General features: G+C 44.6%; 1 protein-coding gene across 1 annotated transcript in view; it reads left to right on the top strand.

Moving 5' to 3' along the window:
- Nucleotides 1-17,849, top strand: part of IL20RB (interleukin 20 receptor subunit beta) — a 30,615-nt gene extending 12,766 nt beyond the window's left edge. The window contains exons 4-7 of the mRNA XM_063114901.1: nucleotides 2,854-2,978; nucleotides 5,085-5,235; nucleotides 8,002-8,144; nucleotides 16,079-17,849. Of these exons, the coding sequence (XP_062970971.1) occupies nucleotides 2,854-2,978; nucleotides 5,085-5,235; nucleotides 8,002-8,144; nucleotides 16,079-16,186 (527 nt within the window). The 3' untranslated portion in view covers nucleotides 16,187-17,849. The remainder of the gene's footprint in view (nucleotides 1-2,853; nucleotides 2,979-5,084; nucleotides 5,236-8,001; nucleotides 8,145-16,078) is intronic.
- Nucleotides 17,850-18,341: the final 492 nt, after the last annotated feature.

Raw genomic sequence — 18,341 nt, 5'->3', positions numbered from 1 at the left:
GGGCTCCATTTTCTTGATGTGGCAGAAGTGGCTGTGAGTGAGGGCAGAGGAAGGCTGAGGCCACATCTGAAGTAACGGGAAGAGTCAGAGGTTACCAAGGAGTGTATGATACTGAGTGGAAATCAGGAGGGTTTAGAAGGTTGGGGAGCCCACGCTGGAGAGGCTCAGGAAGGTGACAATAACTTTGAAGGGAAATTAACCCTGTGAAGTCAGACAGATGTGGTTCAAATCCCAGTTCAGCCACTTGACAGCTGGCTCAGTTATTGGTAGGTATGATTATTATTATTGCCCTAGAAATGCCCAGAGTTGAGAGCCAGAGAGCAGAGGAGGGAAGGGGTGGGGCAGGAATAGGACGGTTGGAATGGGTACCAAAAGGAATTCTGGTGTAGGATGTGGGCTCCTCTGCCCAGGCCTCCTTCCTAGGCCCTGGGTGGATTTGGTTGAAGAAGCAGGATCCCAGTGCCAGGCACTGGGGGAGGATAAGGGGCCCTAGAGGGCACTTCAGCTTTGCTTCTGCCCATGGTGTCAGGCAGCACCCAGCACCACCCCCCTCTGGCTCCTGGGAATATGGGGCTCCAGCCAAGACCATCGCCGGGGGTTGGTGGCTGCTGTTGGAGGGAGAGCATGGGTCAGATGGAGATAAGGGAGTGCCTGCAAAACTATGTGGGTGGGGGTGTGTGGTAACAACTTGCGCCAGTATAAACAGGAAAAGTTCTGCTGCAGGAGGAGCTGAGGAACAGGAGTCTCTACCTGCATCAGAATGCGGAAGATGTGGTCCTGTGCAGGCAGAGTTAGCAACTGGGCTGGGATGGCATTGTGATGTTTTAAGAGCATTAAGTCTGTCCTTTCCTATATGAAAAAGGCCGGTCTGACTTCTCCGCAGCCACGTGAAAAATCTTGTTTTTAGACTCTCCTGAAAAGGATCTCCTACTCTTAAAGGGAAGCCTTGTTGAGAGCAACCTTGACTGCACATTCAAGTTACAGAGGAGCTTTAGAACTACTTATGTCTGGGGCCCATCCCCAGAGAGTCTGATTTAACTGATCTGTGTGCGTTCTGTTCATTGGGAGTTTAAAATTCTCTCTAGTTTATTCTCATCTACAGCCAGGATTGAGATCCACTAGGGAAGAGACTAAACACCCTATACAGGGGAGGTTAGAAATGTAGAAAGACGTGGGCTCGAATTCTGGCCATTGACCGTGTGACTTTGGGCAAGTCACTTAACCTCTCTGGGCAACAGGAATAGTATTTACCTTCTTAAGCTTCCTGGGTGGATTAAATGAGATAAGTATGCAGAGTGCATAGGTTACAAAGGTTTCTGCCCCAACACTGTCAAAAATTTCTCTGAACTGAACCTTTAGGTCATTTTCTCTAATACTATTCTCACTAAAGATGAAGATCAGAGGACCCAATTGTAAACATGTTTGACTTAACAGTGGAGTCAACCCACTCTTTCCTTCTGGGGGTGTTTCCAAGGTAGTGCTAGTGGTGCTGTGTGCTCATATGAAGCCTCCAGACTGGGTGTGTTTTGCATAGTTGGCCTTGACTTCTCAAGGCCTGCTGTCCCCTATCCAGGCAGCTTGTCAATGCCCAGACATACATTCTTCCCTGATAAGGCAGGTAAGAGGGAAATGCTTTGCTCTCTGAAAACTCCCTCCAGAAACTGTTTTTCTCCTGACTGTCCACTGACCCCATTGTGGGGGGATTTATTTAGCTCAGAACACAGCCTACACTACTTCCCAAGCCAAGACCCAACAATTGGGATGGCCCTTCTGGTCCTGCAGTGTCTGGATCTAGAGGCCAGCTTGGCTCCATTTTCACGAGCCAGGGAGTAGAGAGGGCTTGCGTGGGCCCTTCTGTTCTTGGCCTGTTTGTGGGAAAGTATCCACAGTGGCTTTTGGCCTCTCTGTTTGGGACTTGGCAATGTGAAAGATGGTGTTTGTGCTCATGCTGTAATTTCTAGAGTTGATTATTGGAATTTGCAAAAAAGCCTCTGACTTGCCAACTCCCTCAGTCAGGATATGAGATGAAGAATCCCTAGGCTGAGAATAGAATGGCCAACCTATCTATAGGCTGCTGATTTGCTGATGTTTGAAAGTCATCAGTAGCCAGTATGTGCCACTGAACTATGTGAGCTAGAGGGATGAACCTGCCCCTGCCAGGTATAGTCATTCCTAAGGGGCAAATACCGGGCCCTACTGTGTTCAGAGCCGAGCTCACGTAGGTGTTTGGCAAGCATCAAGATACAGCAGCTGCTCACTTAGATGAGCCAAGGCGAGGAGCAATTTCTGCTGAAAAAGTGGGGGGGGGGGGGGTCGTGAGGGAAAGAACATGAATCATAACATTTTAAGAAAGAAAGAGATAATGTTTACTTGAATATTTACACTTTTCTTGAGTATTTGCACCTCCTGGAGAAGGAACAGAGAACTTTATTACAGTCAAGGGCTAAAAAAAGGGAATTATGGTAAGTCTTTGTCATTCATTCATCATTCAAAAAGCATTTACTTGGACACAAGGAACGATTACGTTTTGTAAAGATGAACATGCTAATTATCCTAATTCAGTCATCACACACTGTACACAGGTGTTGATGTTTAACTCTGTACCCCACAAATACGTATCATCTACTATGTTTCCATAAAAGACATTTAAGGGGGGTAGAAAACATTTACTGAGCACCTGCTGAGTACAGGACAGTATACATGGATGTGTTTTTGCATGCTGTGAAGCCATAACTGACCCCCTCCCTTCCGTACGGGCGCTGGCACATCTCTGCCAATGACACGGTCATTGTGTTCCAGGGAAATCAGTACTGTCCAGGGCTGACTTTGATTTTCCTCTTGTCTTGCCAACAGCCATCCTCACCCCACCTAGGATGGAGGTCACCAGGGATGGCTTCCACCTGGTTATTGAGCTGGAAGATCTGGGTCCCCACTTTGAGTTCCTCGTGGCCTACTGGAGGAGGGAGCCTGGTGCAAAGGTAAGATTTCCGGTCTTGGCCTTTGAGTCAGGCTTTGGGAGGGAGGCATAGATCTCTGAGGGTGGGTGAGGAAAGCTGGCCCCTGGAGTGCTCACTGTCTGGGGGTGGGTGTGGAAAGCTGGCCCCTGGAGTGCTCACTGTGTGGGTGGCCTGAGAATGAGCAGTCCTGGGTGAAGTGTACAAAAGGGGAGATGAAAGTACACTGACCATCCTGGCAGCCTCTTCTTCAAGGGACTACTTTGGTCCATCCCAGGCCTTGGCTGGAAGCCTTTTCAGGCCAGATCTGCTGAAGTGGGAGAGGGGAGGAGGCTGCAGCCTTGCCCTGAACTCTAACCTAGTTAGACCCACAATTTTCAATGCATTTTTTTCCTCCCTCATCAGCTGGTCTCCTCAGCAACTTAGAGGCAGCAGGCCAGGGTGTTCCAGATTAGCTGGATGATTCCAAAAGCCTGTGAGGTTTCTCTGTGCCTCTTGAGGGTGTGTATCTTGGCAGGGTTCAGAAGTGGGGGCAAGGAGCCAGGAGCTGCCTTACGAATAAACCAGTCTTATTATGAGTGGGTGGACCACGCAGGATGCCTAGATGGCCTGCTGCCTCTCCCCATGGGAAGGTCGCTGCAGTCTGGGTTGGGTAGGAGGCCAGCTGCAGGAGGGATGGAGCTCGAGTAGGACCTAGAAGACAGACAGACATGTGGAGCACTGTCCAAGCTGACACGGTGCAAGGCCTAGAGGCCACTTCATCAGCACAAGGAAAAATGGACTTTATCATAAGCATTACTACGGCACAGTAAGGGGCTCTCACAGACTCTCTGAGCTGGAGCAGGGCCAGGCTGCAGCCCAGCCTCACTCTCCCAGGCACCCTTGCCCGTGGAGTCCTTGCTCCCCTCTGTGTCCCTCTCCCCAGCTTACTCCAGGCCCCGATCCCTCATCACATGCCCATCACGTTCCTCCCCAGTCCTCAGGGGCTCTCAGGCCTGACTCCTCCTCACTGTGTCCTCTCCTCTTTGTCCCCACTTCTAGCTCTAGGTATTCAGTTTCCCAGGACCAAATCCTTAGGAGAGGGATTAATTGGTCTTCTCATCTTAACAGGCCAGTCCTTGGGGTCTCAGGTAGCCAGCTCGCCTCTGATTTGACCCTCCTCAGGCTGGGGTACCCCTGATCTTGTAGCAGGGTCTGGGGCAGGGCACATGCCCTCCACCCACTCAGCAGGGCCTGTTGGTTGGGCAGCTTGCCCTTGAAGGTGGTGTGGGCAGGCAGGGCAGGCAATAATGCTGAGTTCCAGTATTTACTCCTGCTGGGTCAGGGCCCACTGGTAGGACATGGCATTGCCAGTGAGGCAGATGGAGCGATGTGGGAACAGGTCAGAGCCTGGGCAGGAGAGAGTATGCAGCTCTCTCAGATTCTTTGGGATAGAGCCCACTTCCCACCTGTGGTAACTGGCAGGGCCGGTGCTGAGACAGGAGTGTACTCTGAGTCATTTGGGCTTGGCCCAGACATGCCTCCACAGGCTCACGTGGGGAGCTCAAGCTTTGGGGAGGGGGTTGGAGGTGAAGAGGTGGACAGATGGATGGACAGACGGGTGGATGGATAGACAAGTGAGGACCAGCTGCCCACTGGCTCAACTGCTCCTGCGCGCTGACCCCCCTGGCAGCAGTGGCCATGCCAAGCCCCTGTTCAGTTAGATTTCCAACCTTCGGGTCTCTGCTCAAATATGACCCTATTAGAGAGGCCTTCTCTAACGACTCTGTTTAAAATGCTCTCTACTTCTTTGCCCTACTTTTTCCTTCACAGCTCTTATCACCACCTGATGTGTATTTATGTATTGTCTGGCTCCCCCCACATAAGCTCCATGAGAGCTAATGTGCTATTGTCTCTTTGTTTTGTTCAATGCCATGTCCCTGTGCCTAGAACAGTGCCTGGCACATAGCAGGTGCTTAATAAATATGAACGAATGAATGAGCGAATGAATACATGCATGCATGAACGAGGAGGAACACTTCGTATGCATTCAAGAAAAGCAATTTTATCTGCAGCTTTTCCTCCCTGGCTCTTCTTGCCCTTTCCAGTCCTGCTGCCCTCAAGGAGTAACTGTTTTTTGGTCTCCCAAAGGAGCATGTCAAGGTGGTGAGGAGTGGGGGCATTCCAGAGCACCTGGAAACCATGGAGCCAGGGGCTACATACTGTGTGAAGGTCCAGACATTGGTGAAGGCCATCGGGAGACACAGTGACTTCAGCCAGGCAGAATGTGTTGAGGTGCAAGGTAAGGAGGGCCTGCCTGTCCCCTGAAACCCTGCACAGGTTCTGAGTCTTCCCTTGATCTCCCTGTCCTGCCCCCAGGATGGGTATATTCCCATGGTGAAAGTGTCCACAGTCACTCTAATTTTCCTAGAAGCAGAGTGCATCCTGGGGCTGGGTGGGAACACTTGAGTAGCTTGTACTTGAAACACTTGTCCCTGACAGCGTCCTTAGCCAGGGGCCAGCCTGTTCAAGGCTGGTTTACCAGATGTCTGCAGGAGAGGCAGCCAGGGGCTTCAGAGAGTCAGACCTTGTAAGGAGGCTCCAATATCGTATAATACCACAGCTTCTTTTATCTGGAAGGGACCTTACAGAAAGTCTACAGAATCCTCTTGTTCGACTTAATTTTCTTCCTTGAATTTTTTATAGTCGAAAAACCTACAATGTTAAAAAACCCTTTGAAAAGAAACAAAACCAAACAAAACCATATATCTCATGATTCTGCTACTCAAACACCGCTAGTTACATTTTTGTACATAACCATTCAGTCCTTTAAAAAATAATTATTATTTTGAATATATAGTACATTCATTTGGTTCAAAAAATATGATACATATAGAAATACTCTTTTCCACTCCTCTTCCCTATCCATATACTTCCCACACTCTCTCTCATAGGTATTAGCTTCTTGTATGTCTTTCTGAAGCCTTTTTAATGTAAAAACAAGTAAATGAAAACATTTATATATATTGCCCTTCTTTTTAGCACAAATGGTAGCAGAGTCTATGCACTGTTTTCACTTTATGTATCTTGTAGATTTTCCACATTGATAAAGAAATTCCTTCATCTTTCTTTATACACACTGTTCCATTATATATATATGAAATACTGTATACATGCTATAGACCTACTGCATATCACCTTGTACCTGTTTTTTTCACAAATACTATGTCCACACGTTCCATGCAGATTTTCTGATTACCATTTTATACTACTTTTTAAAATCATATAAGTCAAGCCAATTTAATAATTCAAACAACACAGAAGTATGTGAAGCAACCCCCACACCCCTCAGGAGGTTTCCTTTGGTGTGTTTGGCATTTAATCCTCCAGCCATTGTGTCACCAATGTTCACACACATGAATGGGGCTATGCTGCACCTGCTGTTCTGTGCCTTGCTTGTCTTCACCTAGTAGTACACTGTGAACATCTTTTCATGTCAGTATATATGGGTCTACCTCATTTTTAAAAAAGATTCAGAGTAGGCCAATATATGGATTTGTAATATATGTAACCATCTTCCTTTTAATAGGTATATCTTGTGCTTTTCAGTCTTTTGCCAATATAAACCACGCTGTAGTGAACAAGTTTGTATATATTCTAATTCTCATTTGAATAGCCGAATCACTAACCTACCATGCTGATGCCCCATAACATATTAAATCATCCCCTATTTTTTGGTATTTAAATCATTTGCATTTGCTTTGAAGATGATGTTCATTCTTTTATGAAGTGAATACGTATTGAGCATTGACTGTGTGCCAAGTCCTGGCCTAGGCACTGATGCACAGCAGGGAAGTCCCTGCCTCGTGGAACCTGCCCTCTAGTTGTGGGAGATGGACTACAAACAAGTAAACAAATGGGATAGTTTTGCTAGGTGTTACGTGCTATTAAGAAAATACATTCTGAGCATGCCTGGGATGGTGGGAGGTGTAGATGTGCCACTTTGGACAGAGAAGGAGATTGGTTATGAGGCCATTGCTGTAGTCCAGATAAACTGACTTCTACATATAACTGTTCCCCTTCTTGGAATTATTTTTTGGAATTAAAATTGCAGGAATATATGAAAGGGTATAAGCGCTTGTGTGTCTCTTGATGTGTACTGCCAAAATATTTTCCGAAAGCATTGAAGCAATGGACAGTGCCCCCAGCCACACGTGTAAGTCCACCAGCTTCTCCAAGCCTCACTGGCTGAGCTGCCTGTTACATTATGGGTGAGCAGTTCGGCCTAGAACAGCTAAATGTTGCTCAAAGTTACATTCAACAGAGAGAGGGGAAAATAACCTGTCCCTTATTCAGATGCTCAGACCTGGCCTTTTCTGCCACATTTATTTAGTAGAATGAGTAGAATGACCATGGGCTTTGCAGCTAGTCCTACTTGTGTGATCCGGGGTAAGTCACCTAACCATTCTGAGCATAGATTCCTCTTCTATAAAAGCAGGGATACTCACACGCATTGTGAAGAACAGGGAACTACATGTCCAGCACTTAGCACGGTGCTGGAAGGAGGTAGTAGTCCTAACACACGTAACAGGGGCTTGATATATGTGACTGTTTTCTGAACTCAGTGTTATCCTGCGTGATATGAAATGATGCCAAGAGCAAATTGCAAAATGCTCTTTGTTTTCAGTTCCTGCCCAGTTCTGTTCTGTACTGTTCCCTTGCAGCACCTCCTCCTCATCCTGCTGGGACCTGGCGCTCTGCCTTCCTCCTGGCAGCAGTGCCAAGGTACGTGCGAACACGGCTGGTGCCTTCACCTGTGATGCTCCTCCCCATACCTTCCCAAGAGAAAGATTTAATCTCCCTTGGGGCTTTCTGGAAACCATGCTTTAATCTGGATTCTAGAAAAATGGTTTTAATGGTGTAATTTTAGTCACCAGGGCACACATCAGATCTCAGGATGTCCTGGCCAGTGTGCAGAGCTGACTCCAGGAAGCCGGCGGGAGGCCCATGATGGGAGATTTCATCTTCACGGTGTTTCCTGAGCCTCCATTTATCTGTTTGCTTCCAGGAGAGGCCCTCCCCCTGGTGCTGGCCCTGTGCGCACTTGCTGGCTTCGTGCTGATCCTCGTGGTTGTGCCGCTCTCTATCTGGAAAATGGGCCGGCTGCTCCAGTACTCCTGTTGCCCCGTGGTGGTCCTCCCTGACACCTTGGTAATAGCGTTCTTTTTTTCCTCTCAGCATGACACTGACCAGATGTAGTTTTGGCCTTAATTGGGCATGGGCACACATTTCGTGGTCTACAGGCATTTGCACAGAGAGGGGAGAAGAGCACTTACAGGACTTCACTTCTAATCAGAGGGGCTGGGAGAGACCTCCCTTCTCCAGGCAGTGGTGATCTCCTCGAGGCTCCTGGCTTTTCTCCAGCACCTGGCATGGCCAAGAGAGCAGGTGTGTTGCCCAGCCCAAGGTGCTTGGCATTTTAGGAGTCATGCATAGTCTTACCCTTCTGGACTGGCCTGCCACATTTTTTTTTTTAAAATCTTTTTCTTTTTTTAAATTTAATTTTTTTAATTGAAACGTACTTGATCATATATATCTATGGGGTACAGAGTTGAATATCAATACCTGTGTGCAATACTTGATGCTCAAATCAAGACAATTAGTATATTCAGCATTATACAATGTAATAGCTTTTTGTGGCCTTTTACCATTTCCTCCCTTATCCCCCTCCCCCTCCCCCTTTCCCACCTCTGGTAACCTCGGTTCTGTTTTCACCTTTCGAAGTTCAACGTGTTGTGATTGTTATATCTTTCTTTCTTTCTTTTTTTATTTGTTTATTTATTTTTTAGCTTCCACTCATGAGTGAGGACATGTGGTATTTCTCTTTCTGTGCCTGGCTTATTTCACTTAACAAAGTTTTTTCTAAGTTCATCCAGTTGCTGCAAATAGCAGAATTTCATTCTTTTTTTATGGCAGAATAGTATTACATTGTGTAAATACACCACATTTCCTTATCTACTTGTCCAACAATGAACATGAAGGTTGGTTCCAACTCTTGCCTGCTACAATTGCAGCAGAAGCTACATCCAGTGACACGTTATGACACAACATATTCACTTCACCTGCCAGGAGCCTCACTCGTTCTCAGGGTGAAGGACATGTATGTGAGTGGGAGAGGCATCGACCACGCTTTGCCTTTGGTGGGAGCCAGGTGGGGTAAGGGGGCAGCAGTCTGCACCTTCACAGTGACTACTCCTCACAAGCCCAGGATTCTTAACTTACCCCTGAGGACACTGGACCACAGATCTGAGTCTCTCCAGTGCGGACAGGTTCTGCGTGCCCATGCCATGGTGGGGGGAAAGCAAATCAGGCCTCTATCAGCTCCCCATATGTTCCATCTGGCTGCCCCCCAGTTCCCTTCCCCCTGTCCCCCAACCTCAACCATACAAAGCAGTGCAAGAAAACAAAAGAACACAACAACGAACAAAATCAAAAACATAAAAGCCTCATCCCTGTCACTCCAGGGGTTTCTCACAGTTCTCTCCTGGGAGGAGGGAGCTAGCAGTCACCTTCTGGACAGCAACTAGAGTTGGAACCGCCTGCACCCTATACATGCCTGTAGTTCCTTATCAACCTGGAGTCACTCTGGAAGGAGTCACTCTCGTGACATCTGCCTGGTCCTGCTTTCTCTCCCTACACAGGAGGAATAACTCTCCCTGCAAACCAGTCTTCAGGACACCTCCACCCTGTTCTTCTGATGCCAGCCCTCTTTTTCTCTCTAGTACTTCCAGGCAGTCATAACAACTTTAGCTGACACTAACTAGTACAGAGCTAAGTGCCAAGTGCTGTTCTAAGGATTTACATATATTGACTCATTTCATTTTCTCCTTTTCATAAAGCTTAGCAATGTCCCTTTACCAGTTTCCCCTCCAGCCCACTCTGAGTGACTGAGGCCTTTCTACTATACATAAAGGCAACGTGGTGTATCAAACACAGGGGCAGGGAGGGTCTTCATTCTTCTTCAGCAAGAACTGAGGGGCTCAATGAACCCTAAAGCATAAGAGGATATATATTCTGCAGTTGTTGGGGTAGTGTTTTATAAATATCAATTAGGCCAAAATGTTTCACAGCATTGTTCAGGTCGTCTTTGCTGTTACTGATTTTTTGTGTAGTTGTTCTATTAACTATTAAGAGAGGGCTGCCAAAATACCAACTATGAATGTGAATGTGCTTCTCCCTTTGTGTCAATTTTTCCTTCCTGTATTTTGAGGCTCTGTTTTAGGTGCATACACATTTATAATTGATATTTCTTCCTGAGTCTTTTATTATTATGATATGTTCCTCTTTATCTCTGGTAGTAGTCCTCATTGTGATATCAATATAGCCCACTTGTTTACTGTTTGTATGGTATATCTTTTTTACATATTTTTACTTTAAAGTTATCTGTGTATTGATATTTAAAGTGTGCCTCTGTAGACAGCATATAGCTCATCTTGTTTTCTATTTTTTAAATTTTATTTTAAGAAATCCATCTGACAATCTCTGCCTTTTAATTGGAGTGTTTAGTGCATTAACATTAAATGTAATTATTGGTATGGCTGGATTTAGGTCCATGATTTTATTTTCTGTTTCTCCCATCTATTTTTTTTTTCTTTTTAAAAAAATTCTTCGTTCTTCCTACTCTGCCTTTTTTGGGGCTAATTAAAAAATTTTAAGAATTCCTCTTCAATTTATCTATTGATATTTCAGTTATCCGTCTTCACATTATTTTTTCATGCTTGTCCTAGGAATTGCAATATATGTGTTCTTAACTTTTCCAAGTCTATATAGAACTAATATTATATCACTTCATATAAAACGTAAGAATTTTGCAATAATTTTTGCTTAAATAGTCATACGTATTTTAAAGGCATTTAAAGTAATCTTTTATATTTACTCACATATTTACCATTCCTGGCACTCTTTCTTCTTTCCTGAGACCTGCATTTCCATTTGGTATGGCTTCTCTTCAGTCTAAGAAACTCTCTGTCATAGGTTTGGTAATGCATAGCTGCTGGTGACAAAGTCCTGGACTTCTTTTATTAGAAAATACCTATGTTTTGCCTTCAGTCTTGAAGGACATTTTTGCTGGATTCTTGGTTGACAATAGACTTTGCTTTCTACTTTAAAACTGTTGTTTAATTGGCTTCTGACTCCATTGTTTCTGATAAGAAGACAGACATAATTTTTAGCATCGTTCCCCTATATGAAAGGTGTCCTTTTTCTCTTGCTGCTTTCAAATTACCATTGTTTTTTTAGCAGTTTGAGTATAATATGCCTAGGAATGTGTATTAGTCCGTTTTTGTTGCTTATAACAAAGTACACTGAACTGGGTGATTTATAAAGAAAATTAAATTTATTGCTTACAGTTTCTGAGGTGGAGATGTCCAAAGTCCATCTGGGGGTGGTGTCAGTGACCTAGGGCTCTCACACTGCAAGATGGTGGAAGCAGAGAGAGCAGAGAGAGAGACTCTCCTTTTCTTTTAAAGCCCTCAGAACCACACCCCTGACCACTGTTTTTAATCCATTCACTACTGCATGTTCCTACAATCCAATCACCTCTTCAAGGCTCCACCTTACAATTACCATAATAGGATTTCCCACCCTCTTAACAGTCCCAGTGAGGGCTAAGTTTCTAATACATAAAACTTGGGGGACACAATTCAAATCTCAGTGAGTTTTGGGGGGACATAATTCAATGCACTACAGAATGGTTCACTTTACATTTATCATGCCTGTTGTTTATTGAGCTTCTTGAATCTGTAAATTTATATTTTTCACCACAATTTGGGAAAATTTCAGCCATATTTCTTCAGGTAGTTTTTCTGTCCTATTCTCTTCTCTCTTTCTGTGACTCCAATTTCATGTACATTAGACCTTTAGATATTATTCCCACAAATCCCTGAGGCTCCATTCATTTTTATAGAAAACTATTTTTTTCCCTTGTCTATACTTCAAATTGGGTAATTTTATTAGCTTATCTTGTTTACTGTCTCTCCTGTTATGACCAATCTGCTTTTAGGCATATCTAGTGAATTTTGTTTTTAAGTGTCAGATATTGTATTTCTCAATTCTAGAATTTCCAATTGGTTCTTTTTTATAGTTAATATTCTCTGCTGAGATTTTTTATTTGTTCATTTATCATGAAAATATTTTCCTCTATGTCCTTGAGCATAATTATAATACCTTTGTCTGCTATTTTAAAATCTTTGTTAATTTCACCAGGTGGGTCATCTGAAGGTTAGTCTCTATTGATTGCTTTTTATTTAGTATGGATCACATTTTCCTGTTTTTTTGTATGTCTGGTGACTTTGGATTATATTCTGGATATTTTCAACAATATGTTGTAGAGATTTTGGATTCTGTTATGTTCCTCTGAAGACTATTGATTTTTTGTTTGTTCGCTTTAGTAAGCAGTTATCTTGGATGAATGCAAATTCCAAATTTTGGTCATCCATGCAGGAGGCAGTTGATATCTATTAGTCTGTTTAGCCTTAGTTGGACTGTTTGGAGTTTGTCCCATACCTGCTCCCCACACAGTTCACAGGTCAGAGACTTGAGTAGAATTTTTTGTGCAGAATTTGTAGGTCCCCCTTTCTCGCTCTCTCTTTTTTGAGATTTCTCCTCTTACTTTCTAACTTCTCTGTTTGTGCCAAACTCTGTTTTCTGATTCTTTAAGCCAGTAAGACTGTCACCCTTCATGACACCAAGTGGGACCTGTCCTCAGACAAGAGGCTGTAAAAAAATGGGAAACATTCTCTTCTTCCAAGTGTCAACATTTGGTTGTTTTCCAGTGACTTAAGGAATTTGGTTTTATGTTTTGGTCAGTTTTTAAAGTTATTATCTGTAGGTGGGTTGGTCTTATTAGTGCTTTTCTGCCATACATAGAGGTTGAAACCTGCAATAAAAGAGGCATCCCTGAACAAACCCAAAATGATGATGGTAAAGGAGCATTCTTGACTGAGGCATGTCACTAGCTGTTTTTTCCCACACATGGTCAAATGTTCAGCCTTCCTCATCTGGGCTGCACGCTTTAGTCACCCTCTGTGATTTCTCTCTTAACTCTGTTGTCCATGCTCACCTTCTACTCTCAGGCCATTACATTCCTAACATTCCCTCATTCTTTCTATTCTGGTCCTACATTTAGAGGCCCAACAGAGTTTTCCTCCCTACTTCCAGATCAGGAGTATGAGCTCTTCCCAAGGTCCACAACCTTGTTAGTGACAAACAGAGTAAAGAGTCAGGGAAAGAAACAGGGAAAGGGTCAAATTCTTATAGGATTTTAGGTATACAAGAAGAATCCTAAACTGGCAAGAACTTCTAGGAATCCTAATGCATTAAAAGCCACATTCTAAAATTAGCTTTTGGAGAAAACCAAACAGCTTAGAAGAGACTAGAAATGAGAAGATCCTCTGGCAATATGACCAATTTCATCCATGGTGGATAGAAACCACTACCCTTGACTACCTCTTGCTTCTCTGTTCTCCATTTCTATCCTTCCTATATCATTCTGATGTCTGTTCCTACATGCATTCTTTTCCATAAGGCTTTTAAGTTTTATTTTGTTTTCAGCCCCAGATTTTAAAGTGGGCCAGTTCTTTGAGTCTATGCATTTCCGCACAGTGCTGTGTGAGAAATAGATCACTAGTATCTATTAAATCCCAAACACATCCTGGAGCTGTGCATCACTATTGCATCTCCCCCTCTCTCAGCCTTGCCTTTAGCACAGTCTAGTTCCACTTCAACATTTGTGATATTTATAGATAATCCTCCAAACCATTAAAAAGTGCTTTCAAGCCATCCTCGCAAAAATCTACCCATCTTTCCAATTAAACCGTGGAAAATTACCAATCAGAAATCCTTGACAATTCTTCAAAAAGTCCTACAGAGTTTGTGTTTAATTTATCTGTATGGATGAAACATTTCATGTCTACATCTGCAATTTTACAATTGGTGATGGTTGCACTCTGAAATATGCCAGTAAGAATTTCTTTCCATTGAAGTTTATATCACCAGGTAACAATCTAAAGCAAAACTGTGCATGCAAGGAAAATTGTATAAATTCTTCCTAGAATATATTCTCTATTTTAAAATATACTTTCTTTGTCTTTCATTTGTACTTGTTTCATAGGAATGGGAGTTTTGGTGCTAAAATGTCTCCCTTTCCTATCAGTGACTCACATTGCTCTTTCTCTTATTGCTTTCATATTCCAGTGAATGTGGGTAGTAAGCATGAAGGTGGCCCCAAGTTCGTAACTCTCCAATGGACCATCCTAAGTATGACCTTGTGTGTTTCATAGAAAGTGGAATTCATGAGCTCAGATGCATTGGGGGCCAGACAGGTACTGAAAAACTAAAGAAATGAGTGTGCAGTACAATGACTGTAACTCAATAGAGAGATGGTGGGAACCATGGCAGCCACGTCCCATCTAAAGAAGGAGACTGCGCCTCAGCTCCAGCAGGTTGTTACCGAGAGGGAATGTGAGCCAGTGCTGCCAGCCCTCCAAGTTTTAAATGAGAAGCCCAGAAATTGAGATTTTTATGAGAAATCTTCTGATTTTTAAATGTTGAAAACTAATTCAGATTTTTAAACAATCAGCTAAGCCTTGCTTGAAGGTTAGTTCTAACCTGTGGGATGAAAGTGTTGCACCTTCTGAAATTCTGTGATTATGCTGTTTGTTTTACTTTAATGTTCTGGAACTGTTCTGTCAAACATAGCAGCCACTAGTCATATGTGACTATTTAAACACTTGAAATGATGCTAATCCAAATTGAGATGTATTGTAAATATAAAATACATTATGGATTTTGAAGACAATATAGAAAAAAGAATGTAAAACATTTTAGTGCTTTTTTTGAATTATATGTTAGAATGATAATATTTTGGATATACTTGTTAAAGAAAATATATTAATAAAATTAATTTCCCCTGATTCTTTTTACTAGATTTTAAAAATTGTGCTACTAGATTTTAAAAATGTGCCACTAGATTTTAAAAATTGTATTGTGGCTCACAATATATTTCCATTGGATGGCACTGGTCTAGAATTTAAAAAATAATCAAGCATAACCACTGCAGTTTGGGCAGCCGGTGTCCTGAGGATCCAGCTGGGCCAGCAGCAGAGCACTGGTGACGGCTCCACACTAACACTCTCCTCAGTGAGCCCTGCTTGTGTGCTGTCTGTTCCTGTTGGCGTTTGCCCACAGACACTAAGAGTGAGCCCCTGCAGCTGCCTCTTTACAAACAAGGATCAAGGACAGTTGGCTCAATGAAGCTGATGTCTTCTGGGGGACTGAGGTGGGGGAAACCTTTGTGGCTATTTGTGCCCTTGTGCTGCCCTTGGGAGTAATGAGGGAAGGGTCATGGGAGGTAGCTGTAGGAGAAGCTGGAGAAATTGGTGGAGGTGAGCAGGCTAGCAAGGGGTGGAGAGTCCCTCTGAAAAGTTGATATCTGTGTGTTTACAACCAGTTAGGATTACGCATTGGGGTTGCTGGGGGAAGGCAGCAGGAACATGAATATGAGTGAGGGAGGGACTCCCATTTATGGAGCCCCTCTCTGGACTGGGCACCATGTGAGGGGCTGTTCATAGAGCATCTCAGACCAGGTCATTACTCTCAGAGCTCTCTGGTGGAAGGGCTTAGACTTTTTGTTGGGACCAGAATTACATTCTAGGATATTTGTGGAGCAGGGTCCCAGAGAGGAGAGCACTGACCAAGCAGGTCTCCAAGGGAGCTGCTAGGCAGTGAACTGGGAGACGGTCTCAGCAAATGCTGATCTAGGGGTTGGAATTCTCTGGGCTTTTTGGCTGCTTGAAAGTTAATTTTTTTTCTTTGAAATATTTTAAATTGTTTATAAGATATTTTATTTTATTTTTAATATTATTTATTATAAGCATATTATTATAAATAGTGAGTTTTCTTTATGCCCTTTACCCAACCTGTCCCTCCCCAAGCCCCCACCACCTCACCTCTATCTCTAGTATTCTGAAAGTTGCTTGAAAGTTAATTAAACAAATAGCTGGGATTTTTGTGATATTTTTTACTACTACTACTACTCTACTACTACTACTAGCATCTAAAGCATACTAATAAAAATTATTTTTCAGAAAATAACCAATTCACCCCAGAAGTTGATCAGCTGCAGAAGGGAAGAGGTGGATGCCTGTGCCACAGCCGTTCTGTCTTCTGAGGAACTCTTCAGGGCCTGGATCTAGTGGGCTTGGGGAAGAGCTCAGGTGAAGCTGTGCACCTGGTCTGCAGGACACAGGAACCCTGAGGGGAAAGGCTGTGTTTCTGTTTTCTTCCATTGACAAGGGACGAGAGAAGTAAGAGCCTGCTGTGTCCATGTCTAGAAGCGACTGTCAGAGGCAGAATAGTTTGGTCAACAGAGCACTGACTGGGGGTCAGGGGATGTGACCTCAGACCTGGAGCTGCCATTTGCTAACTAAGTGACTTTGGGGAAAGCAACTTAATCCCTGTGGTCCTGTTTTCTTAACTGTAATGGGGGAATCAACTCCATACCTGTTAATCTCTCTCTCTCTCTCTCTCTATATATATATATATATGCACACACCTCACATATATACACCCAGCACTCTCAGGGCTGTAGGGAAACTGGTGCCACTGTATGCTGTGATTGGTTCAGCTTTTCAGGAGAGCAGGATGTAAGTGTGTAATAGAACAATCAAAGGCTCTACACACTAGTTGGCTTGGAGGTCACTTTCCCAGAGGAAGCCCTGAAGAGGGAAGGCAGGATGGGAGCAGGGGCACTGATTTTGCTTCAGGCCAGATGCCTGTGCAGAGGGCAGTGGCCCAGCAAGCTCTGCAGTAGGTGGCCTGGAGAGAGGCCACAGCTGGCTGAAATGGGACGTGCAGAGCACTGTGGGTCTGGGAAGTGCTGTGAGGTGTAGACAGTGTGTGCGCACTGAGGACGCAGGTAGAACGTCTGTGCATGATGAGACTGGAATGCAGAAGCATGTCAATAACAGAACCCTTTCCTCCTGTAGAGCTGCTAAAATGCAGAATTAAAAATAAAAAGGGGTCTGCCTGGGTAATCCTTTTGGTTCTTGCCAAAAAAATGGTCCTTAGAGTTCTAGTTACATCGTCAACCTTGACTCAAGAGAGGCCCCAAAGGACACTTTGTCAGGAGTGCGGGTGACCCCAGGTAGGGCTGGGGCCAGGGAGGAACAGTCAGTCCTCTGCACACAGCCCCCGGGAATCCACAGCCAGGGGCTGCCTGGGGTGGGGGGCAGCCTCCAGCTGCATGAGAACCCCAACCAAGGCAGCTGGCAAAAGTGTCACCTTGGTAGGGTGCTCCCGGGTCTTTCCTGGCACCCTCACTCCACAGGAAATCCCTTGGGGACCCTCTTTTCCTTGAGACAGCTCCTCAGGGTGTCCTCAGCCCCTTCCAGTCTACTCATTCAGGACCCACCTCTGAAAGCCTCTACCCACTGTCCCCTCCAGGTGAAGAAAAGAGCGAAGGTCAGAGGAGGAGTGCGGGGCAGTTCCCCAAGGGGTGCAAGGACTGATGAGCAGGGCCTGAGCCTCGCATCGCTCGTTAGTCCCCACTCCCAGCTCTGGCGCCTCTGGGTTGGTTTGTCTCCACCCCCACTTCCTGGGCCCCTTCCAGCCAGCCGGGTGGTGGAGACAGTCTAACTGCTTCAGCCAGGTGTTTCCCCCACAAGACAGGGGCGCACAAGCCCATGTCCACCTGGTGGGGCTCAGTAGACAGAGGGTGCATCTCTCCAGGGGCATGAGATTGCTGAAGAGCTTTTCTTTTGTACCATTTTTCATGCTTCTGTGTTGACTCTTTTTATGAAGAGTGTGTGTTCATTTCATATTTGGCCTAAAGTGGAAATGAATTTTCATTTTGCAAAAATAAAGACCATACTACTACAACAGTCATCATCCCTCCCCTTCCCTGCTCCTTCACCCTGGGGGTGCTGTCCCTCTGTCACCTGCCCAAGCCCAGAACCAAGAAATGACTTCACTTGAATCTCTCACAACTAGTCCTACTGCCCATCCACTTTTGCTGGCATATATAGGTATATAGAGATGTCTCTCGAGTCTTCTGTTGTGTCCCCGTATCCCAAACATGCCTTAACTGAGCCCCAGCCATGCATAAGACACTGAACTAGTCCTCGTTGGTGGAGGGGCTGCCTCCTCTTAGCCCCTGTCCTGGAGCGTTTATGTCCTGATTCTCCAGGCCCCCTCTCCTCCCCTCCAGTTGATTTATCTCTATCACATGCTCCTTCAAACTGGGACACTTCAACACACGAAAGAGGCATGATTAATAATTACAACAGGACAGCCGCTGTAAACTGGGACTGTTCTGGGCAAACCAGGAGCATGGTCACCCTTGTCATGAGG

The sequence above is a fragment of the Cynocephalus volans genome, chromosome 11 (assembly GCF_027409185.1).
Source record: "Cynocephalus volans isolate mCynVol1 chromosome 11, mCynVol1.pri, whole genome shotgun sequence".
In the NCBI taxonomy this organism is placed as follows: Eukaryota; Metazoa; Chordata; class Mammalia; order Dermoptera; family Cynocephalidae; genus Cynocephalus; species Cynocephalus volans.
This window is presented reverse-complemented; position numbering and strand designations above follow the sequence as displayed.